The 26,337-nt window shown below is 28.6% G+C and overlaps 3 protein-coding genes across 3 annotated transcripts; all 3 read right to left on the reverse strand.

The window, feature by feature from the left end:
• Positions 1 to 545: 545 nt before the first annotated feature.
• LOC18604111 (AT-rich interactive domain protein) lies at positions 546 to 2,582 on the reverse strand. The gene is made up of 2 exons (XM_007036446.3): positions 2,073 to 2,582; positions 546 to 941 (listed from the first exon to the last, which is right to left on the reverse strand). Exons 1-2 carry the CDS (start codon positions 2,535 to 2,537, stop codon positions 768 to 770), a joined length of 639 nt encoding a protein of 212 aa, XP_007036508.3. The 5' UTR covers positions 2,538 to 2,582; the 3' UTR covers positions 546 to 767.
• Positions 2,583 to 3,295: 713 nt separating this feature from the next.
• LOC18604112 (uncharacterized) lies at positions 3,296 to 4,438 on the reverse strand. The gene has a single exon (XM_007036447.3). It carries the CDS (start codon positions 4,152 to 4,154, stop codon positions 3,465 to 3,467), a length of 690 nt encoding a protein of 229 aa, XP_007036509.3. The 5' UTR covers positions 4,155 to 4,438; the 3' UTR covers positions 3,296 to 3,464.
• An 18,677-nt stretch (positions 4,439 to 23,115) lies between these two features.
• LOC148763456 (uncharacterized) lies at positions 23,116 to 23,856 on the reverse strand. The gene has a single exon (XM_088804289.1). It carries the CDS (start codon positions 23,627 to 23,629, stop codon positions 23,273 to 23,275), a length of 357 nt encoding a protein of 118 aa, XP_088660415.1. The 5' UTR covers positions 23,630 to 23,856; the 3' UTR covers positions 23,116 to 23,272.
• Positions 23,857 to 26,337: the final 2,481 nt, after the last annotated feature.

The raw sequence follows: 26,337 nt of genomic DNA on the forward strand, positions 1-26,337 counted from the left end.
TGAGCGGAAACAAAAATGAAAAGAAAGCAGTATCAGTACTAAAAAGGAGAATGTGCACCCAAAAATCTACACTATCATAATTTTCCAATAGCAAATCCCTCCTTGACTCCTTGTTCTTCCATACCACACTGCAGCAGAATCCTCAATCCGTTTTTTTAAACAGATGTTACCAAGTAAAAATTGTTATACAATGAAAATTATAGATGATTCTGTAAATTTTCTACAATAATTAGAAGAGCTATAGGCAGAAGCAGGGGAGAACAGGGGACTAGACAGGAGGGGGGGCAGTTGAATGTATGTTATCTCAAAGAAGGGTAGCAACCAGCACAATTGGAACATCAGAAACAAATCTATCTTACACAAATAAATATAATTTGTTTTAATTTTTCCCACAAATTCTTAATCTGCCAAACCTTTACTTTGAAATTGATTCGAAACCCTTCACGTTCATAAAAAGGTTTACTATGCCCCCAAGCAAGTGTATTACCCGTAAAGAGAAATGTCACTCCGAAACCGAAATTTTAAGACCTTGGTAAGAAGAACTATTTCAGAAAAAGCAAGAGACTACAATCGATGGACGTGTCAACTGTGCCTTTAATTTATGCCGACTATCACATAATTTGTAACATCATCTCAAAATCATTAAGATACAATATTTGCAAAGGTAAATTACAGACATTGCCTTACAAATCAAGGAAAAAGCTTGACTTCAAGTGATTTGTTTATCAATCCAGATATGAAGACTTTTTGGGTTCATTTTACAGCAACTACTCCAAACTAGGTGCAACTTCAGTAGGGTTTAATTCAAATACATCTGAATTAGAGGCCTCAGGTTCTTCTAAAAGCTCTTGAGATTGGATAGACTCTTTGTATGCAGGAGTCTCCTTAAAATCTGTTGCCCCTTCATTGTAAGTAGACACAGCAATCCCACACGCAATTAACTGATAAAATAGAATCCAAGTAATCAGATTGAAGAATCATCAAGATAGTGCCTTTTGAAAGCAAATTTCTATAAAAAGCAGAAAACCAGCAAAGTATTTCACATGTACCGACAGGTTAGAATTTTCCAGCATCATTATGAAAAGTAGGATTCTTCACTTTGTCATTCATCAAACAATATGAAGGCTTTTTCAGCAATCACAATCTAACAAGCATGGAAATAGATTTTGTTGGGCTGAATAAATTCTCCCACTATTTTTTCAAAAATGGCTTCTGAAATAGATAACTAGTAAAATTTTTAACGGAATTTTTCTCCACCTAATTCTCTAGGTATCAATGCTTTCCTGTTTTTTCAACCATATGAAAATGACCTTTCTCAACCAATTGTCTTCAAAGAAAAACACATAATTTGGTCTGCAACTAGTAATGACAAAGATACTTAGATCCACCTAACTTCTCAAACCATCCTTCAAGTAATCCAGAGAAGAATTTACACACTGTCTACATTGATCATGAAATAGCGCCTTATCCAATTAGACGTGTTACGACAAAAAGAAAGCTAAAATGTAACGTTACAAAGTTGTCATATAACTTTCAACCTTCAGCAATTTTTGCTCATTAAGACTGCATATTAGATCTCAATTGTGTCCAGTACTTAATTTCAGAATGTTTTGTTGTATGCAATGGCTACTGTTTTCCCCCCTTATTCCTTGGCAAGACAAGGTTCGGTTGGCTAGAATGGCGTTCTGGCCTTATTCCTAACCAAGGGGAATAGCTATCCCCAACCCCTGCCATGATAATAGCTACTCCGGAAGATTAGGAAAAACACTGTTCACAAGCAGGATTTTTTTTTTTTCTTCACCACATCTCTCATCTCATAAACTCTTCAAGAATTGAACTTTGAACCTAAACTCTCCAAACTCAAAGTAAAGTTCTAACCACTTGAGTGTCATTTTTCCATTACCAGTATCGTGCCATCTTCATATTGAAGCAAAAATTTCATTACTCTTATTAAAACCAACTAATTCTAGTCCTTCATATGCTTATATGAATTCAAATATCGATCATTTCAGGCATTATCATAACAAAAACAAAAGGCTAAAAAGGCAGTGATAAAGAGCACTGAGAGATACCGCGAAAACAATGCCAAAAGCCCACAAATACTGAACAAGGAAACCAAGAACATCCCACTGAGGACCTTCCCACAAAGCAGGTTGAAGACCAGGAAGTTCCGGAAACGGTTTCCCATCAGCCGAAACCTCGGAAGAACTCCCACCAACGTTATCAAACCCAACCCCGACAACAACATTCTGTTCTTCAATCTCAGCCGTCCTTTGTTTCTGCTCTTGTTCCTCATCTTGTTCTTTCGTCGTGAGAGCGCTCCTCCGGTTCTTGCTGTCGAAGCGTCCGGTTCGGGGGGAGAACTTTTTGGCTGCGAAGGTCGTTAAGTGAAGAATTCTGGGGGAGGTGGGGAAGAGGACGCGTCGTCGAGGAGGGAGGCGGGTGTATGATTGTTTGGTGGGGTTACCGCAGAGGATTCGGACTCCATTACCGCCACCAGTACTGCTACCATGGCTGATGGTCATGGTTAGCGCCATTTGAGTGGAGGAGATTGGTGAGCAGGATAAGATTTTATGATTTGTGTTTTATTATTATGTTTAATATTTCTTCCAAATTTTAATCCATGGGCTCTTCTGAACCTGGACCGGCCCAATCATTTTTTTAATATTTTTTAATATCAATTAATTAATCCACAAATATATGTTAAATTTAAATTAAATATATGTATATTATTTTTAATAAAAATTAGATCTAATGAAATTAACATCAATTTAAAGGCCTCATTGACAGGTTATTGCATTCGTATTTTTATTTTATTTTTATTTCAAGGAATCAATCTGATTCAAATTAAAATAAAACCTTCCCGATATTCTCTAATTAAAAAATTTTGATGATAAAAATTTAAAATTTATCATTAATAAAACTAAATTTAAAGAAAATAGAGTAACGGATGATTACAGACCAATTGTTAATCTTATTAATTATATTTATTAATTTTTTACTCGATTTAATTAAATAAATAAAATCTAAAAATTAAATAATAACTTAAATGATTAAAAAAATCAAATCTAACAATGTATAACAAGAAGTAATTGATCACAGAATCCAATCCAATCCATTTCATTTTTATTTTAACTTTCTATTTATTTAGTATTTAATTTCATTATTTTTATACTAATTAAGAATAGGTCAATTAAAATGCATATATAAATATATATATATATATATATATATATATCAAACAAATTGGCTAGCAATTTTGTCAAACATAAACAGCTGCTACCTTCCATTCACATTTTCAAATCTAACTATTGTTCTTCTTTCTTTACTTTACCATTTTACAAAATTTACAAGCCTAAACAATTTTTTTTTTTAAATAAAAGGAGTATGTGTCCTTGTCAACGATTCGAAACGGCACCGAAACGTTTCGATTTGTTTCTGTTCTTTTTTTTATATATATAATATTACAATGCGGAAAGCGATTCAGGACGCCATGTCAGCTCCGAAATATCCGTTGCCGGTTCAAACAAACTGCCTAACGCTACAAAATCACTGCTGTTACTATAATTATTGTTGTTCGTATCGGAAACGCCGCCGATTCCGAACTCGTAAGGTTCGAAACTCGGAATCGGAAACTCGTACCCCATCATCTCCCCAATTCCGACGGCTCCTGACCCTACACTTTCCTCCAAAGCAACGGTGCCTAAATTCAGCTCCTCCTCAACAGACGAAAAACTCGGCGGCAAACCCAGTTCATCATCCGAAGCCTCTAAAAGAAACCCTAGCACCGGTCGAAACTCACCGGAATCCGACGTCATTGCCGGTGCCGGTGCCTGAGTCGGAACTAAGATTTCTTCTTCGAAGCTTTTGATGACCGATTCCAGTCCCTGAATCGCTGGGTCTGGTCCAATGACCGGGTCGGAATCGTCGAGGAGGTTCAACAAATCCTCCTGGATACGCTTTACCTCCGGCGACTGAACATTCCCGTCATCCAGGTGGGGTTCCACGATAGTAGACTCGGGCGAGTCGAAGCCCGTGTCGGCCGAGTCGACTCGAGGGAGTTTTAAATTGGAGACGGAGTTAGCCTCCAACTGATTACCCTCAGACTCTTCCCGGGCTCTCTTCTTGTTGGCTTTGTTATCCTCCATTGCCATTGGAAAACGTCTTCAGTCTCGAAAATTACAAACAAAACAACCTTAAAAGTGTTCAATGCAGTAAGCCGTTGTTAAATAAGCAGAAAACACAAGAGAGGGAAGGGGAGGATTTGATAAGGGGGCAAAAGGCTGTGTGAGAGAATGCGTTTGGCTGACGAGAAAAAGACTAAGAAAGAGAAAGCAAATGAAAAGAAGCGCAAGGCGTGGGTGGGGGTGTTCTAGAGAGAGAAAGCGAGAGTGTAGAGAGAGAAAATGCGGAGCATTGGGTGAGAGGGAAAGAGAAACGGAATGGGTATATATAATGGTCGCCAACATGGGGCAAATTTTGATTTTACCTTTTTTTATTATTTAATATTCAATTAATTAAATAAAGGATAAAGACAGGCGCGTGTAGAGCGGAGGCAAAAAAGGTCAGGTTCCCTTTGATGAGTCATTCACGGGACTTCACTGCCTTTTTTTCTCTGTCTCTTCTTCCCAGTATTTGTCCCTCTTTTTTTTTTTTTGGCAGTTGCTTTTCTGTCAAATTAACTAAATTTAAATCTAGGACTTTGAAGTCCGTTGCGTGGGGCCCACCGAATTTGAAGGGGAGGGGGAAAGGATCCAGTGGTGCCCGTCTTCGTTTGTTTTTGCAGCGCCCCCCTTTTTTTTATTTTATAAATTTAGCTTTGATTTTTCTTTATTCCAAATTTCCAACCACTTTTTTTTGGAGGTTTTAATAAGTGGCTGGCATCTTTTTGTCCAATTTACCAAATTTTGGAGGAGGTTGGTTTGACATTGATCAAAGCTTCAAATTCCCATTTAGGTAATATAAGGTAAGGTCTACTCATTTGTTGATATTAAGTAGCAATAGAAAAAGGTGGTTTTTCTTTAAATAATTTAGGATAAACTCTACCTATATTCTCTCTTGTTTCAATTTTTTTCATATAATAGTTTTTCTTTGTTTTCATTGAGAGTTATCTTGTTTATTTTCTCTAATAAAATTATCAAAAAATTTTAATTTAAAAGTTATAATATTTGTTAAAAGTGAAATTTGATATGATAGTGGCCTGCGCTCAATGATTAGATTACTGTGGGAACTTGGATAATTATATATTATAGTGATTTTAGATTTTCGAGAATGATTAAATCATTATCTTAAGAAAAAGAAGAAAAAAATTTTCATAGTGATCAATAAAATAAAGTACAGGTAATTTTTATCTTTATATATATATATATATAATATAATAAATTTTATAATATCTGAGTATTTGACTTATTGATTGGTGCATTATTTTTTTACTTAAAGAGTATAATTTGAATACCCTTTCCTTCAATTTCAAAGAAAAACATAATAAGTCTTACATTTTCATATTTTTTTTCTAGGGAACTCAAATGATAGCACATATTTTTCCTCAAACTTTTTTCTTGCTTATGTAAATAATCTTTGTTTAAATACCAAATTCATTTTTCCACTCAAAAATTTGTCATTTAATTTAAAATGTTAATAGTTAAGTTATCAAATATATATATGATAAATTAGAACGTATTTAACGAATAAAATATTAATATTTTACAAATTATATTCATAATATTATATTCAAATTACTAATTTATTAACTTTTAATTTAAATAGAAATTTTAAAAATTTTATGACATTCTCTTATTCACGGTAAGAAAAACCTTAATTACACTATCTATTTTACTTCATCAAAAACACTCTTTGTCACAAGTATCTCATTTATGACAACAAGTTCTTATTTATCTTTATTTTGTAAGGTACTTTTTGTGAGATAAAATCATAAAATTAGCAAGTCAAAGTGAACAATACCTTACAAGTTATGTTTAGGTGGATTGTAACAATTAGTATCAAAGTGAACTCTAGGGTACTAGCGAATTGTCACTAAACTATGGATCCTTATTGAAGTGGGGTAGATGTCTCAGTCCAAATAGGAAGTCTTAAATCCCACTTTAGAGAGAATACATGGTTCCAAAAAAGAGCCATAAATCTCACAGCAAAAATAAACTCTTAGAGGGAAGTTATAAATCTCACATCAACTGTATACTTGAGTGATAATAAGTATTTAAAGGTTTATACCACTTTCAATTTATGATGTGTCTTTTATAAAATAAAACCATAAGACTAGCACACCCAAAACAAACAATTTATTGTAAATTAATATTAGTGCGGATCGTGATAGTTGGTATATTTAATTTAGTGGTGGACATATTGTAATTTACAATTCATTCTATAGTTTTTTATTTTTTAATTATTATATGTATAAAATTTACAATATATAGATTTATGATTTTATACGATTACTCATTAACCACTCTTTATACAAAATTTTAAATCTATCCCTGTTAACTGTAATAAATAGATGAATAACTATTAAATATGAATTAAAGACATCCAACGTAGTAACAATTATGATAGAGTAAAAGAATTGCAAAGCTTTTAACTTTATAGGTTAAGTTTTTTTTTTTCCAACAATGTTTCAGCTTCATATTTGCAATTGTTTATGTTAGTTATTACTTAAGTACGATTTAATCAAAGTCAAATATAAAATTGAAAAGCTATTATTCTCTATTAATTAAAAGTTAGATTTTTTAATAAAAAAATTATTAAAAATTTAAAATTTTTAAATAAAAAATCATACACTTATCATTAAATCATATCGGTAAGGTAATAAACACACATCAATGTCATGGATCTTCATTCAAACTTCGTTTCTCAACCACAAAAACGTATTACAATTTCCCACGTCTCTGTATTGTCTAGACTCAAAAAGAAACCCCTTAGCAACCCAAGTACGATTTTCCTAGGACTTAAAAAAAAGTATAGACTATAGTTTTCAATTACAAATAAATTATCAAAGGGAACAAAGGTATAATTATAAATTCGTAAATCCTTATTTTTCTAATTTTTAAAAAATTAAAAAAATATTACATATTATTCATTGACAACTTTTTTGAACTATATTTTGAAAACCTTCCTTCTCTATTTTTTTTCAAATTCAATTATTTTCACATCTTATTGATCATATATACATATATATGTATATATATCTTCAAATAAATGGAAAACCCAAAGTTTGTGGAAAGATTAATTTATTTTGTTAGTACATATAAATTTATAGTTTGCTTGTATAACATAAAGGAGTGTGTTCATTCCATAAATCTCAACTCTTTCCCTAAAGTTTTATTCATTAAAATGTCTGATAAAGACGAATAAAAACATATTTATAGTAACCTTTCTGTTTTTAAAGACCAATTAAAAATTTTGGAGAGCGCCTGCAAAAATAGTATTTTAATAAAATTAGTATCGAAAAAAATTATTTTAAAATAATAAAATAATATTTAATTTGAAAAATAAAAAAATATAAACAAGAAATAATTTTTTTCAGTAGGTATGAAAGTTATGGCAATGGTAGAAGTTAGTTACTGGAAGTTTCTTTCTAACATTTTAATTAATTTTTAGAGGACAAAAGAGAGAGAGAGAGTTGGAGAATTACGTGCGATCCACCTCAGATGGGTCCATCCCTAGATCTGCAAATAGTGGTAGTGGGGTCCATCTCTACGCCATCATCATCATCATCATCATCCATAATAAAATAACCACCAAATGACCCTACACCACTTAAATAAAAATAAAATAAAAAATATTTAAAATTTTGTAAAAATTTTATATTTTTCTGTTAATATTTTTTAAAACCACTAAAAAATAAAATAACAAAAATATCTTTTACTTTATTGAAAATAATTAAAGACAATAAAATTTATTCTACTTGAAGCAAATTCTAAATTTATATTTTTTTAATTTACCATAAAAATATAAAACCCTGTAACCGTCCCTTAATTAATTAATTAATCCTTAAAAATTTAAAATCTAGACCTACTCAACCCCCCCCAAACCTTATCTCTTCTGTGGGTCCCACCTCTCCCATCTTTCGCCACGTACGCAATTCCAAGTACAACTTTTCTTAGGAGCCGGATTTTCCAAGCCGAGCCAACCTCCTCGTTCACCGATTTCATGCACAGCGCCACGTCGTTCATCACCATAGCCACGTGTTTTTGACGCCATCTTAGTCAAGCTCGAAACCGGGACGTTACCGACTGCTTCTCACGTGTACAGACACCGCCCATGTTTTCAGTGGACCGGCTCTTCCGGTAATATCAAACTTTTATTCCTAGGGAATCGTGAGGGCGATTGAAAAAGCGACACGTGGAGTAAGTAGCACGAGAACAGGTCACATGTGCGAGGAGTTTTTATTGTTGTTGTCAGTTAGGGAGAAGGGGTTTAGTACATAAAAGTTGAAATGTCAGTCGTGTCCGGTTTATTTTTCATTTTTGTGTTGCGTGGGTTTCACGATGGGGCAGGTGAGCTTATCAATTAACTTCCTTTAGATATTTTTCTTCCGACTTTTCTAGATTTTCATAAATATCCTTGTACTTGAAGGCTGAATTCCACAACTGACACGTACCCTTTTGCCTTGTGTTTGGTTGACGAGAATACTTTGTTCCCATTTTGGATTAAGATGTTCTGCTTTTTTGACCTTTGGTTATATACTTTTCATAAAAACATTTAACACGATATTTTTCGTCTCATGGTCATGTGATTTCAAATTCTGTGGAAGGTTCCAGAAGATTTTTTTTTGATATATATGCTTTTTAGTTAAATACATGACGTAATGTTTTAAAAAGTATTTAAATATCTTAAAAATATTTATTTTTTATTTTAAATAAAATAAACTCTTGTTACTAATTATTGATAAATTATTATTAATTAAAATATTACTGATTATTTTATAAACACATAACGTTAGCATAGAAAATAAAAAGTTAAATAGGTATAGCATCATGTCTCATTAACATGACACGTCATAATTTATTATTATATATTAATATATCACGTCAATATCATATGATATATAATGATAAGTAATATTTTTTATTAACAACAATTAGTCAACTATTAATAATAAGAATTTATTTGATTTAAAATAAAAATATAAAAACTTGATTGAATATAATAAGAAATAAGTATTTATTTGAATTTTTCTAAAAATTTCAAGATTTTTTAAATATTATACTTAAATAATTTTTCTCTTTTGAAATCTCAAATTTTAATTGCTTCGATATTTTAAAACGTATAATAATAAATAACATAAAAAATATGCATATAAAAAATTCCAACCATATTATTAAAAAAGTAAAATAATATCAACTAAAAATTAAAAATGGGTACTTGGAAAATCGCACCAAAATAAGAACATGATTTTGACCCAAGAACAAGAGATGTACCCTAAGCTAGTCTTATTACAAAAGTACCATATTTTTGGGTATGTGATCATCATGTGACTGGTTATTACTACTTTGTGAATGGCATTGTAATGGATGGGCACCAAAGAGCAAAGGTGTGGATGAGACCATGGGTGTACATTCTTATCCTGTCCTTAGCTCACACATATGCAATCATAATATTGAAATTTTGGTACTCCAGCAAACATTTTGTTCTCAACATAAAGACTTGACAAGGACATCAATGCCTATTTGAGATAATAGAGACACTATATGTTAAAATGTACTGCACCTTCTTGACGGAGATTTTTTAGTACAATTAGAAATTTTTTGGGTAAATTACAAAACAGCTTAAATATTTGAATATATGAATGCATATATATTTTTTATACATATTATTCGAGGTAGATAGATGGTTCAATCCATCAGATCAGAGTAAAATGTTGTATCTTATTAGAGTCGTATATTTCAAATACTTGAAGTTAAAATCAACTATTTTGAGGCAGACAAATTTAAAAGTTAATTGTCTTTTTTTTAGTAAAAAGAAAAAAATAAGTAAATTACATTTACATCCACATGATTCCAAATTATCTAACTCAACATTGATAATTTCATTTAAAAATTATATGAAAAATATCTTTAAATATGAATAAAATAATATTTAAACAATTTTATTGAACAAATAAAATTAACAACATAACCCTTTCTAAATATAAATTTAAATAGTGAGTATTAAATATAAATATATAAAAAAAAGAAAGTCACATAAATAAAAAAGTTTCATGACCAAAAAAGACAAGAAGGGTGAAAGGCACTGGCAAAGCTAAGATGGTGTTAGGTGGTGATGAATATTATTTTTTTTTTATTAGAATTGGAGAATAGAGGATTTGAATTTTGTTTTTTAAATAAAAAAATTATATACTAATTAATAAATTAAATATTAAAATATTGATGAACGTTATTTTTTATTAATATAAATTACAAATTTTGAAATATAACTTCGTGATCTTGTTTGATTAAAGGTCGTATGGACAAAGGTTTGAGAGTCCATGCCGTGTAGGAAGAGAGAATGATGATTCAGCGTGGAAAAATGAGAGGACCAAAGGCATCTTAGGGAGGGGAAGTGACAAGATGTACTTGTAAAAAAATCACATGGCCCAAGAGCACTAGAATCTCAGATCTCTTGACCTAAACATCCAATCAGGACCGCAGATTCCTTGCCATCTACTTCTTCTTCTTCTTCTTCTTCTACTTGTTTATTGTTTCTTCATGAACCCTGTCACACCCAATCTTCTCAAACGAATGACTGTGTTTTGCTAGAATAATTGCTCTTTGTCTCCAACGGTTATGCCAATCTCCACTTGGCACCTCTTTCACCACACGATTTTAGATCTCATAATTCCTTTCGTTTCAAGTAGTATCCATATATAGTATTTATACATTATTAACTAATTATAAATTAATTTTTTTAAAAATAAATATTAATAAAATTATAAGTACTAACAAAACGATGATATTTGATATATTAATAATATATAAAATTTATACATTGATAATATATTAAATATAAAATTAATATTATTAATAAATTTCGACACATGTATTGTCCGGGGTGAAAGAGAAAAAAAAAATTAATGATTTGGAATAGAAAAGACATGGTGATTTGAAAAGAGAAAAAGAAATTATGTGATAGAAAATTTGAATCCTTTCAAGTGTAAGTGAAAACTTTATTATTATTATTTTATTTTATTTATGATTAAATTAAATTCGTCCTGTTGAATTAAATTCGATGTCATATTCAAGCTGGAAACTTTCTTTGCTGAAAATAAATAAATAAATAAAACTTTTTTTATTGTCAAAAATGAAATAAAAACAGTGAATTGTTATATTTATATATATTTAAAAAGGTTTTCTCTATTAATTGGACCCCTGTGAGTGGGAACATCTTTTCTCCTTGACCCCACCTAATCTCCTTTTCTTAGAAAATTATTTCCAAAATGGAAACCTCGTGGGTGACCACATTCACAAGTACTTAAGAACACTTGCCTACATTCACACCTTTTTTTGTGATGTTCCTTCGCTTTCAAGGAATCACATTCATATAATTATCAATGTTTTTGAGCAGGAGGTGGACCATCCTTGCCTCTATCTTCGTTCAAATTAAATGTTTCTTCACCCAAGAAAATAAAATTTTTCATTACTTTAATTTATGAAAGCTTTTTCTTTCTCTTTTTCTCTTTTGAAAGGCAATTAATTTGCCTTAATCATGCTCTAAAGTTATTGTCTAGGGAGGGTTTAATTATTCAAACCTAACCACCATATAAGGTTGCCTTATACCATGGGGTATGGTTTTTCCGAAGAAAAGTCAAGCATTTAGTAACACATGAGACAAGCAGTCTCCACCTTTAATCAATGGGAATTAAAGATGTTAGTCTCAAAATTTCTTTGACAATTTAAATTGGGTTTAATTATAGATATCTCCAATTCCATTGCTCTTGAGAAAAGGAATTTTTATATAATCCAATTCAAAATCAAAGTTTCATAATTTATATTGTTGAAAAAGATACTATAAGAAATTACAAATAAAACAAAAAATAACAAGGCATAATATTTAAAAAAACCCATGAACTATTGAAGAAAATTTACATAAGCTTTAATTTTTTTACCGCATTTAATCAAGTTTTTATATTTTTATTTTTGACCAAATAAGCTCATATGACTTATAGTTAATTAAAATTAGTTAAAATATCACTTATCATTTTATATTCAAGTGGTATTGACATTACGTTGACACGAAAGGTGAAATATCATATTAACATACCACACTATCATTCATTATAATACATCCACATCATGCGACGTAAAATGACAAGTGAGATTTTATTTGAAAACAATTAATCAGCTTATTTTGTTCAAAATAAAAATATAAAAACTTGAAAGTAATAAAATAATAAGAGTTTATTTAAAATTTTTTAAATAATTTTGAGATTTTTTAAAGTATTATGCCAAATAACAATAAATTAATTTTTCAAGAAATAAGTGGATATATATTAATTTATTTTGGAACCTCTAAAAAAACAAGGGTGAAACATTGAACTTCAAGTAGAAGATATGCTCCTCTTTTCTTTTTCGTTTTTCTTTGTCATTTTAGAATTTTCACAAGTCATCATGGAAGCCAGCAAGGTCAATAAAGCACTTTGCCCAACAAAATCTCGTGTTCTAATTCATTTGTAAACCTTTTGGCATATGGCTACAGTGGGTAATTACATAGAAAAAGAAACGAAAAGAAAGAGAAAGGGATTTAAACTTAAAATAAGCTTTGCGTGGAAGGAGGATCCTTTCTCATCAAATCTCACACATTAAGTGAACATGTTCAAACATGATACATATTTTTCTCTTTTATCTTATCATCTAAATATGGTATCAATCAATCAATGAATTGATTAATTAAATAATCTTTCAATAGTTCCTTGATGTAGAGGCCATAGGGTGTGCTGCAAAAGTTCAAAACAACATGGGGCGGCCTGGTTTGAGAAAACAAAGAGAAAGGGATCTAATCTTACACTTAGAGATTCCAATATTGCTTTTGAAATTGATGCAAAATACTTAATTAATTGATGGAAAATTTGTAATATATAACAGAAAAAAAAAAGTCAAAACTTATCTTTCGATAATATATTTAAATTTCATTATACGTAAATTAATTTAATTTTATATTGATATATTTAAATTATTTTTTATAATCTATTTAAGAAAAAGGAAGAAGAAGACACTGGAGAAGGAATTCTTCACTAACATACGTGCACGATAGAACAAATGAATAATATAAAGTATCTTTGCATGTATAATGGGTATATTTTTAGGATTGATTCCATTCCAGCTTTGGGGGAAAATATATGAATCAAAATCATTTGTAATTCAAAATAACATAAGATGCTAAATTAAATTATAAAACACCAAGAAATGGAACAGAGAGAATCCCACCAGTTTAAAGTTTGGGTCAGTATGATCAATCAATCAATCAATCAATCAAATACATGTATGTTGAAATAAATATAACAGCTCATTACCTAAAAGAATTAATTATAATTACAATTTGATTAGTAAGATTCATTGAAAATTATAGTAGCCACCCTGATTTTGATTCATGTTTTGCAGCATAAATTTATATGGAAATGGGAATCGAATATGTATTATACTTATGATTTCCATCCAACATGGCATGCCTTGAATATTATTAATCTAAAATTTGAGAAAAATGAAAAAAAATACTATCCAATTAACTTTATGTTAATAACTTTTTTTTTACAATAAAAAATTGCTAACGAGTAATGGATTAAAAGTATGGATCTTTTATGGTATATATATTGATGACGAAGACATGAAATTTACGACCTTTTAGTAAGTACAAATACATATATATAATTCATCCACTACTACATGTTAATTCAACAATTAATAAAGAAAATCAGTATTAAACTAATAAGTTATTTTCCTTTTTGCTACTTTAAGTTAACATATTTTTCATCAAATAAATATGTGACAAATATTTCAATTCAATTGTTTAATTTTTTAAATTTTGATACTAATTATGAGTCCCTTCATCTTATTTTTATTTGTCTATGTTTAAATACCATGGAGTTCAAAATAAAATTCTAATTTTGATGTGTTTTATATTAAAATGTTATTTTTTTTATAAACTTGATGTTTCGTAGTTTTTAATATAAATAAATATAAAAATAATTTTTTTAAAAATGAAAATTTATGTGATTCAACTTCACGCACAGAGTAAAATAATTCTTCTACTATTAAAAATTAAAATATGATAAATCTCTCTCAATGATTTCCCAAATCAATCCAAAAACTCCTTGTATAACCTCTCTAAATAGCCTCACAAGAATACTTATCCAATCTACCCTAACTCTACCTAGATTAAAAGAGAAAGTTATAAACTGTTCCCTCGGCTCTCAAAAACACTACCCACTCTTCTAAAGTTCAAAGTAGAATAAGATTAGCACTCAATATAGAGCAAGAAGTTTAAAACCGTAAATTACTCAATATTGTATACAAGCATGAAGACTAATCAAATAAAATTTTGAATTCTAATCAACTCAAAATTCAACAACAAGATTAGCTGCACACAATTTTATGCACACGTAGATATAAAAAAAAAAAAAACTATATTATCTTACAAAAGTCAAGATTTTAATTTTTAAAAATTTGGATTCGGAACAATCATGTCTAATTCTAATTGCTCCAGATTCTCAAGATGCTAGACTTTTTCATTTTTTTCTAATTCTTTATTGACAAGTGATAGAACTATATATTAAAAAAAAAACACACACACACAATTGTGCTTGAAAGGTTGTCTCTTCAATGAAAAGAGAACAGCAATAATGCAGCTGATAAAGGTGCTTTGTGTTTAATATTGAAATGATACCAGGAAACAAATCAAGATACCCATTCTAGTTGATTTGGTCTAACTTTTGTAGCATTTGACGTGTAAATGTGGGTTTGAATCTATACATAGTGACGGTTGAGAAAAAAAGGAGACGAATTTTTCATGAGTAAGCCTACCCTTACCCCCCGTCGGTTTAACATTTAATTATTCCCAAAGAAAACATCACCCAATGGCGGAAAAAAGGATGATAGCTTTAAGCTGTGTTTGCCACAACACATGGAAAGTGGAAGCCAAACCAGACATGCTTACCAAGAAAAGAATATAAAACTAGGGCTATCAAGGTTATATGATAAAAGCTGATAAATTAACTGAATATAAATTAATTTAGATTATTTCATTTTTAGCAGATCGTACGATTGGTTGGTGTTTTTTTTATGTCTTAATTTTTTTGATTTGATTAATTTAATTTTTGAAATTTTAATATTGATCTAATCGAACTGATTGATTGAGTGCTCACTCTAATAATAATAATAAGTACAAGTTTAAAACACAAATCAATATTCCAATAAGATCATAAGTATTTAAAATATAAGCTTTATCAAGATGAGCCTAGATCTTCAGTCTGTGGATTGAGTAATTTTCCTTGATTCTTTTCCCTGCATTAAGGGCAAACCTGAGCTTGAAAATTATTAAAACGATAATAAAGAAAGTGACCTTGGAAATTATACAAAAGCTATGTTAATGAAAACATATAGATAAAAATGATGGAGTTGGTACTTTTTATTGTATGGTTTTTTTAATAGACTTTTTATTATATTGTTAAAGGCTTTAATTCTTGAACCAATTAACCAAAGTCGAAACTTTAAAATGTTTTTAATAATTAAGGATTGGGTTCTGATTAATGTCAATATATGAAAAAGGGGAAGGCGGTACCAAAAAAAAAAAAACACAAATACCTAAGTAAACAAAAGAAAACCAAATTAAAGAATTTAATCTGTACAAAAAAATGTAATTAATTATTTCATTTAATGAAGAAGTGAAAGTTAAAGTTTTCAGGTCTCTTAAATTAGGTTTTGATTTAATGATGGATGCATGTATCTTTATGTGTAAAGTTAGGTTAAAATCTTATTTTTTTCAAATAAAAGATATTATGAAAATATAAAAAAATATAATTAATTTATGGGAAGTAACCTAGAAGTTTCAGAACTCATTATGATCAATATATTTAAATGAAGTATACATCTAGTCATTTTTGTCTTCAGGACATGTGAATATAGAAGATTCTAATTATATAAGTGGAAGTTTCCCACCACTTTCGGTTTTCCTTTCCCCCTATTTTCATCTCCTTTTTATCCTAAATGGTTGGCTCCACCCGTCTTAGGAGCCACAGGATTGTCATTTTGATTTGTATGTTTTTTCTTTTGAAAGATAATTTTGATTTGTATGTTAACACTGAAATTCCTTTTGATTGATTTTTTGAATATATTTTATTTATAAAAATTTGTTATATTAATTCCTATTTCTAGTTAATTAATATTAAACAGCTTGAGATTGATTCCAACTTGCAAAATTTTTCCCTTTATTGACAACTGCCCTTGAGACTTCTAGCCATTTGGATTTGCTTTAATGTGTAACCTGTCGTTTTTCATGTGAAAAATTAGATTCAACATCATGTTCCCAAGGAAGAATATAATTTATCACAAAATTTTCAAATGATGCTCCTTTTCTATTGTTCCAAATTTGATCTTTATGGCCGCTAGCTAGTCATGGCATGTTTCTTATCAATGAGTATATACCCAATATATATCCATTTCTATGTAGAAAATTCGAAATTACTCCAAGAAAAGACAACCAAAAACCTTGAAGGTGGAATTGTTCTCGCAAACTTTAAGAAAGAAATGGATTTCTAGTACATTATCAAAGTCATCCCCACAATAAAAGTTGGGCAAGATTTATTCTTTTCAAGAACCAAATTCTTGGTAAGAATAATGTCAATCTAACTTCGTACACAAAACCCTTTTTCTTTTTTTCCAATGGAGTAGGCCACGGTTGACTGACGTTTTCTAATTAAAGTATATCGATCCAAATTAGTATTATAACGCGTACTAATTTCACTTAATTTAGACGTGTAATGTTAGGTTAACCCTTTGATTATCGCTATAAAAAACTACATCTTTAGATGGATGCTTAATTATAATATATATACTTGGACTTATTTGGAATGAGATCAAACTTGCAATATTGAACTGCGTTTTAATGGAAATTTGAGTGCCATCCTCTTGTGGTGGACTATACAATATTGCATTATAACATAAGAAAATAGAAGTGATGGTTTGTTTAATTTGTTTGAATATAGGAATTTTTTTTTCTACATGGCTGATTTTAATTGTTGGCATGAAAAGGGTCATCTCACCTTAGATATTCTAGTTAAAAGCACGCATGCTATTGATTAATTAATTAATTGCTTAATTTTATTCCATCCAGGGTTTGCCTGTTGGTATGACAGATGTCTAGATTGATGTTGTTTTGCCTCTGAAATTAGGCTTCAAAATTTGGGTTTTGGAGAATGGTCAACCACTTAAACTTTACATAAATTAGTTTTTAAATTCAAAAAAAAAAAAAAGAAAGATTGCCATGCCATCATGATAAATTAAAATTTCTTTCCACCTAATCAATTTTATAATTTTAATTTATATATATATGAGGATGGCCAAGATTTTGAGCTCTACAACTAGTTGGATATGATGGATTAGTTTAAGACAAAACTCAAAAGTAATACATGGATGAAAGAGTGCCTATGATGACATCCATCTTCCTTGTTATATGATTGAACATGCAATCCATTGTTTGCACTGAAAAGATTCTTATATAAATACAAAAGAATTTTGTTAATATCAGATAATTATACTTTACTGATATTTCAATGTAAAAGGGAATATTAATCCATTTTTTTAAAAAATAAAGCAAAATGTCAGCATAGAACACTTAAAATAAACACCTGTCTTCGGTCTATACTATCATCAAAGTATAAAACATATCTGATTTATTAATTTTATACAACCTCTTCTATATTCCTGTTTAGCATGCAAAAAAAAAGAAATCATATCTTACATAAGGCAGAGGGCTTAATGCATGTTATCTCATTAACTCCATTCCTTTCTAGTTTGCCTCTATATTTTGTGTGTGTGGGTTTTTTTTTTTTTTTAATTTTGCTTATAATTTGCTTTGAGTGTATGTGAGTGTGAAAGTGAGTACAGTCCTAAGATAATGTTGTGTTTCATGCAGCCCTACTGGCTTAATCAATCACATATAATCAAGCCAAATAAAAGGAAAAAAAAAAGAAGAAAAGAGAATTGGACCCATAAAAAAGATTGCAGGTTGTTCTGTTCTCTTAAGACTGTTTAGCAAATTATTGAAACAGTGCAACCCACATAATTCAGAAAACAAGACAAGCCATCAAATTGAATTGACTTTCAGCCTATGACACGCCCCAGATGGTACCTAATGCAAAGCTAAATCATGATTCTTTGTTTTCTCTTTTTCCCCTTTTTCCTTCTCTCTTCCATTCATTGTCTTCTTCTTCTTTTTTCTTTTTTAGTTTATTGAACAAATCCAAAGAAAGAAAATAATAATGTGTGGTTGGCAAGCTGAGACTGTAAAAGTTAAAAAAAAGAGAGGAATCATTTTGTTAGTGAGTGGAGGAACTTGGTTTTAAGGGTAATGATCCACATTGTCTCTCAAAGGGTTTTTCCAATCAAATTAATAAGATTTAAGAATCAAATTGTAAAGGCCTAAGTCATCCATATCATCTCTTGTTTTCCAAAATATGAATATGAAACCCACTTAAGATGCTAATTCTACCTTTTTTGTTTCAATGAGAAGTTTAGGGTGATGGAAAAAGCTATTAGCTTAAGAATCAAGCTACACCTACTCTTATCAAGGATGTCACTCTTTGCAATGTCAGGATAAATTATCTTTTTGCAAATTTAATAAAAAAATTAACTCAAACCCAATTTTCCTAACATAATTTCCAGTAAAAAATTTTCATTTAACTGGAATGATAAAAATGAGACCAAATTTAGATAAAGATTTTAGACTTTTGAGACGATGAATAATACATTACTTAATTATTTCGAAATAATTATGTCAACGGGTTGTATTGGACCCGAGCTTTGTGCATATTGGAATTTAATTTTGGGGCTAAATAACTTGGAGTGTTTAATGCCCTAGAGCCCAGCAGCGCAACCATTGCCCAGCCTACAGCCTCTGGCCCTTTGACTCAGGCTTTACAGGGTTACGGTGCCCTTTAACTGGACAAAAAGAAATTAAATGCATGCCACATATTCATGTAATTTAACAGTTTATGAATAAAAAGGTAACCTTTTTTTCATTTATTAATAATTAGAGATAAATACGAATTTTTCATTATACTATGATTTAATGTTGAATTATATCATTTGTAATTTAACTGTGTTGATTTTTTTTCACCATAGTTTTGTTTTTGTTGATTTTTTAAAAAATAATTAATGATGAAGGAATATTATTTACCCAGTTTAATAGAATTTCAAGAAACATAAATTATGATGTGAAATTTCATAAACAAAAATGTACATATGAAAATTATTGATAAATTAATTTTTTTTCCAAATCATTTTTTCCATTATTTTTCTGTTAGCATCATGAATACTTGAGATAAAGTTAATGTGATTTTTACATGCACTATTTTGTTAATTTTGTTCCAAATTTGATCCAAAGTAAATTTACAATGACAAAGTTCAAATCAATTCAAGTATAGTAATAAAATTCAGTATTAAATCACAGAACAATATGGGAAATTTGATATTTATCCATAGAAATAATGATAATATTTACAAAAATCAAAACAAATTTAAATTTAGACAGTGGAGATTTCTTTGTTTTTCTCTATTGATTTAAGAACAAAGAATAGCGTAGATGGTACCATTTGTTTTAAGTTATATATTATGCACATATTATGTGAGGACTATCATTTATATATTTTTGTGACAAAAAAAAAACTAACAAGCTTATGATTTTTTTGACATTTAAGTTTTGATTTGTGAAAATTTTAGAGAGATCCGAAAATTTGATTTAGAGATAAGTGTGTAAGTATTTCTTAACGTAAGGATACAGGTCTATATTAATTTATTTTAAATGGTTGAGATTAAATTATAAAAACTTCTTAGATAACCACAAACATTATGTTCTCTTTTGCATTCAGATTATTATAACAATATTTTCAGATCAATTTATTATAAAAAAAAATTGACCTTTTTACTTTAAATTATAATACTGATTAAAATATAAAAAACACTTCTTAAAAAATTTGAATTTAGTACTTTATATATATCGAGAGAGAGATATATATATTTTAAAATTATTTTTAGTAAAATATTTAAAATAATAAAGATAAAAAAAAAGTGAAATTGTGATAATTTTTATAAGGCAAAACAAGTATTAATTTGTGGAGGACTTTATTTTCGCACATTCTTTTTCTTTTTTCATGTAAATCAGTTACATTTACTAATATTAAAATATCAATAATATTTACATTAAAAAAATCAAAACATATGTGAAACTCGACTCATTAATTTTATAATTATTTATCATTAAGTGAGTTTTGAATCTCATAATTAAACAATAATACTAAGAATACTTGCAGTCATGTAGAGTCATTTTTCTCTCTTATTAATACATACATACATACATACATACATACATAATTTTTTTTTTTATGTTTTCCTTTTGATACATATTTTTGTTTTGTTTTAGCTTTTATAGTTATGTATTATTCGCCTTTATCTTCCATTTTTCGTTTTTTCCCTATTTTTGAACATACAAATCCAAGAAATTGGCAAATTGCACATTGATTTAATTCTAGAAAAGGACTTTTAATAGGAAGTTATTGAAGGTCTTGAACATATATATATATAAATAAATTTTGTTTAAATTTTGACTGATCTTATGAGATCAGTGTGAAAAATTAATAATTTACTAAATTTATAAGATAATACATTTTAAAAAAACACATACGTCTAATTTGATATATAAATTAATAATCTCTTTATATATCAAAATTATATATACATAACTCATTTAGAAGGTTTTTGTAAAATATGACTTCAACATTACTTATTTTTAAAAATTTATGTTTCTTTACACCTCAACTTTTCTTAATGCATTAAAATGCTCTGATGTAGTGTTCTCGTATTGTAAAAAAAAAATATACAATGTGATTGCTGTAATTATTGCATTGACTGTATGTTTGCACGAGACAAGCTCCAATACCAAAGATGATGACAAACGAATGATTTATACATGAATTAAACATAAAAAAAGCTTAATTGATGTATAAATTAATAAATTATTAATTTATCAATTAAATAAAATCTTGATTAATTAATAAAATTTCATGGTCGCTAAGGTAATTTATAGAGATTTAATTATATTTCCATTTGAGAAATATTATAGGAATTCAAAGTCAAAGATTAAACTTTAATATATATATATATATATATATAGTCATGCATTTTTATATATTTTGTGATAATTTATAGTACAATAGAAATAACTTGCAATGCCATTTACATAGGACAAAACTTAGATAAATCATTGAAATTAATTTTCAATGATTTTTTTTCTTCAACGTCTTTGGTAACTCGTTTTGAAACTTATTAATAAAATATTCTAAAAAATACTTAAAAAAATAATAAAAGTAGTGAAAGATATCCATTAGTGACGTGTAAAAGAATAATATGAACCTTTCTATGCACACTTTCAACTCGTTTAGATTGATGATTGACATGAAAGGGTGACAAATGAGGAATAAATTTCTAAAGTTTATCTTCTGCTTTGAACAACTCACATGATTTTTATTTAATTTCGTTTTTACATATCACAAGTAATTCATTTCGATTTGATCTCAACTATTAGAAAAAGTCCTTTAAAAAAAGAACGACAAGTGAATCCAACCGGTTGGTAGATTTTTTTTTACAAATTGGACTTTTCAATATCCTGTAAACACGTATATATATCGAGAATCCAATCTATTGATAAATTTTCTTTTAAATTTGATCTTTTAATATTCTATGGACACGATAATTTTCAAGATTCTTCCTAGGAGCAGTACTTCTATTCTCTTAAGTGATGTTATGATAATTTCATTCTCACGTACTATTTTGTTGTAATTTAAATATTTTATTTTTTTATAATAAAAAGTTTGTTATTTTTTTTAAAATTTTTTCGTATTTACAAAAGGCTTTAATAATAACTAAACTAACAGTATTATATATTAATTGATTGAGAAATTAAAATAAATCATTATTTTGCTTTACCCATTTTACATTTCAAGATTTTATATAAGATTTAAAAGTAATTCCAGTAAATAATATCACCCAGCTATATGATTGTTTTTGTATTTTTATTTCAATTACATTTAATAAAAAGCCAATTTAGAAATTCTCAACAACATATAATTATTTTTTATTGAGTTAGCATTAAAACAAAAAAAAAAAACTCACCCGGACCGATAAAGAATTATGTAAATTATTCCATTTTAAGTTCAAATTTCATTTTATATAAGTATTTTCTAATTTTATGTTCATTGGATTTTTTCGACTCTTCGACGTTGATTTATTGATTTATTTTTTTAAAAGACATTTATATGTTAATTTATTTTTCTATAAAATTCTTTTATATTTCTTCTAATTTTTATATGTTTTATCAAATAACAAAGATTAAGATAAGGATGAATTAGCACATCAAACTTTTTCTTTTTAACTTTTGAATCCTCGTGCAAGTAGAACATAAAGAATTATTAGAGTTTGCTACCATGAAGGAAATATATTTATTGAAAAGGATATCAAAACTTGATAATTGGGAATAAGAAATTCTTAATTATTAATCTACCCTTAAATTATATGATTTTCTAGCCTTTTTTTTGTCTAATTTTTTGCTTTTTTTTTCTTTTTTCTCCTCGCGTTTTTCCATAATTAACTTAATTTTTATTTTGCGTCATTCTTTCTTATTTTTTGAGCCAGTTAATTAATTGCATTAAAAAAAGAAAATTCCTTCGATATCTTCATAATTTCATGATACCTTAGTCTTTAAGAAAATTTAATTTTTTAAGCTAACTCTGACACATATCTAAAACAGCTAATAAAAATTAGAGAATATTTGCTTTAAAGCACAAAAAAAAAAAATTCTGAATATTCTTTTTTAATTTTAAGCTAATTTAGTGTACGTAATAATGATAATCAGATCAGATTAAAACTACTGAAAAATAAAATTAGTGTTTTTTTTCTCAAGTAAATTCACCATATTACAACGTGAAGAACAAGCTTCATGGAAAAAAAAAAAAGAGAAAAAAAATCTAAGAACCTTCATGTATGGAATTAGGCTTCCAAGGTCAACTAATCGGATTCTACTCCTCCTCCTCCTCCTCCTCCTCCTCCTCTGGCGCCGCATTCAAGTCCAAAACGCCACTCTCCTCCACGGCTTCCTTTGTCTTATTATCATTATCATCAGCGATGCCATCCTTGGCGTCAGCATCGTCGTCGGCCAGCACCACTGCTCTTTCAGCCTCCACCGCCGCCCTCCACCCTTCCCCACTACCTTTCTCGAAATATTTAACCACCACCCTCATCCTCCTCAATATTGCGAAAAACTCCTCCACCTCTTCCTCGCTTGCGTCCTCCTCCTTCCTTACCTTATTCTTCTTCTCAATTACTACTCCCTCCATGCTTTCCTTCTCACTCCTTTTCCTTTTCTCCTTCTCCATACTCCTAAAACTTTCACATACAAACTTCTTCTGCTTCTTCTTCTTCTTCTTCTTCCTCCTCTTCTACTTCTTCTTTCTAATGCTAAACAAAACACAAAAAAAAAAAAAAACCCCAAGAATTTTCTCTGATTTTGAGAGTGATTTCTTATATTAAAACTGCCTTAGTGTCTACAACGCCATGACTAACACAACCCAAAGTCATACTTTAATATGGTTTGATTCTCTCTCCTTTTTTATATACTTTTTTTTGTCTTTTATTTGTTGGTAATTGGTTTGATTTTTCTTTTCATTTTCATGGATGATATTCGTGGCGTTGATGAATGACGCATGTATCATTGTCATCATAGATGTTTAGTTTAAAAATAATTAATACAATTCTTTCTTATTTATATTTAATATATTATTGGTTACCATTTCATTAAAAATTTATATATTGACAATGATTAAATACAAATTTTAATTTTTTTAATGTGATAAAAAGTGACATTTTATTGTTTTATAATAAACTTATTTTATAAAAAAATATTTTTGAATTAAAATTTCCATATTTTTAACGGCTGAGATGCATCCGTGAAAATTTTATATATAAAGTCTTGTATGTTTAATCATAGGTTTTCCAATTGCACCATTGTGTGTGGTTTTTTTAATTAATTTCTTGGTTGTTTGTATACGTATATGGCTCCATCTCATATGGAGGACGGTCGTTTTCAGCCGTTCGATTTTGAGGACGTTACGTGGGTGACGTCATTAGAATTATGTAAGCACACGTTATAGGGGTTTCATGAGATGCTTGAAAGTTTAAAAAAAAGATCGGGATGTTACATGACGCGTTATGTCGGTAACGCGTTTGATCTGTGAAAGGGTTATTGGTGGGCCCAGTGGAATAGGGTGCCGCTGATGCGCGAGTGATGGACAAGCGAGGAGGAGGGATGGTATAATGTGGCGCTGAAGAAATGGCAATGTTTGTGTTTCTTTTCTGCGATGATTCGTGGAAGACTGAACCCTTCGCCCGCAGTGGGTGAGATTTTTTATTGGTGAAAAAAGGGACATATTAAGGTGTAACTCAAGTGCAAGATTTTTTAGTGTACCTATGATCAAGAAATTTTATTGAGAATTTGGGATTAATATTAATACTTTAAATTGCATAATTTAATCAAAGTATTATTATAAAAAAATTTAAATAAGTTTTTGTTCTTTTATTACGTTAAATTAAATAACTATAATTTTATTTTGAATCAAATAAATTTTTATAATTAATAGTTAATTAATTATTGTTAGTAAAAATGTCAATTATGATTTTATGTCACATGGTGCTGACATGATATATCATAATATCATATAATATGCTGACATAATCATGTGACTTTTTTTACAATTTACATTAATGTCATGTGATATAAAAAAAGTGATATTTTGATTAATAACAGTTAATAAATCGTTAGTTATAAAAATTCATTTAATCCAAAATAAAAATATAAAAACTTTATTTAATATAATAAAAATATAAAAATTTATTTAAATTTTCACAACTAAATTGTTTAAACTATTATGCATACTATTGTCATCTACACCAACAATTTAGGTGTTATTTGGCATGGTTTTTATTTCCTATTTTCTGTTTACATTTTCAATTTATGTCTTTTGATGATAGCATTGAAGTTTTGTGGAATGTATAACTGTATAAAGATTGTGGACAGGTGACAGTGCGAATAAGTTAGGTTGTTTAAGCTTCCATACCATTCTTTGTGAAAGAAAATGGCACTGTTATTCCTATGACTCACTTTTTACGCTTCATAGTACCCTTTTTTCTTCTAATTGTGCTTTGAGAATCAAGATTGGAATATTTAAGAGAGATCATGCCTTCACCAAGCAAAATGGTAAATTGGTATTTTTTATAATAATTAAGAAATAAGTACACGCGTTCCCAACAATCGTTAAAATTTGAAAATTTTGTTTTTAACTTTTGAAATTGAATGTTGTCGCGATTAAATATAAGTCAATGGATTTGAATCAATTTTACGATGCTTTTGTAACTTTCTAAGTAACAAAAGGTCTAAATTTTTTAAAACGGATACTTTTAAAATGATTCATAATCTTAAACACTTACCCATCTGCTTTGAATTAAAGAGTCAAAGCCTACACTTGAAAGCTAGACTTTTTTTAAGTTAATAATCATTTGTTAATTGTAAGAGCTTGAATCCATAAAAAATAAATGCCTTTGTTTTTTTTTAAAAGAATCTTTACCATTAAGCTAAAAATTACTTACTTAAAGTGTTTATATTCAATAGAGAGAATAACTAAATAAATAAAACTAAGCAAAAGTTAAAACTTTAAAAGTAGTAAAACTTAAGGATGAGTAAATGAATTCTAACGTGGATATATAAATTTTTTTATTAGTATTTATAAATTTAGTATACGGATTAGTTGAGCAAAATTTATATACATGATAATAAAATATTATTGTTTTAATTATTATGTTTAAAAAATTATAAAATTTAAAGTCAATCTTGAATTACACCAAATCATAAAATTGGTGTTGGAAAAATATCAATCGATTCACAATATGTGAACTTGACTTTATGATTATCTTATCAAACTATACGAAATTTTGACATGATCAATCTATGCTCTTTATAAATCAATGTTTTTGATTTAAAGATTGTCTTATCAACCTCTACCGAATTCTATTATTTAGTTTAACTTAAAAA

This window comes from Theobroma cacao, chromosome 3, assembly GCF_053813885.1.
Source record: "Theobroma cacao isolate CCN51 chromosome 3, ASM5381388v1, whole genome shotgun sequence".
Taxonomy (NCBI): domain Eukaryota; kingdom Viridiplantae; phylum Streptophyta; class Magnoliopsida; order Malvales; family Malvaceae; genus Theobroma; species Theobroma cacao.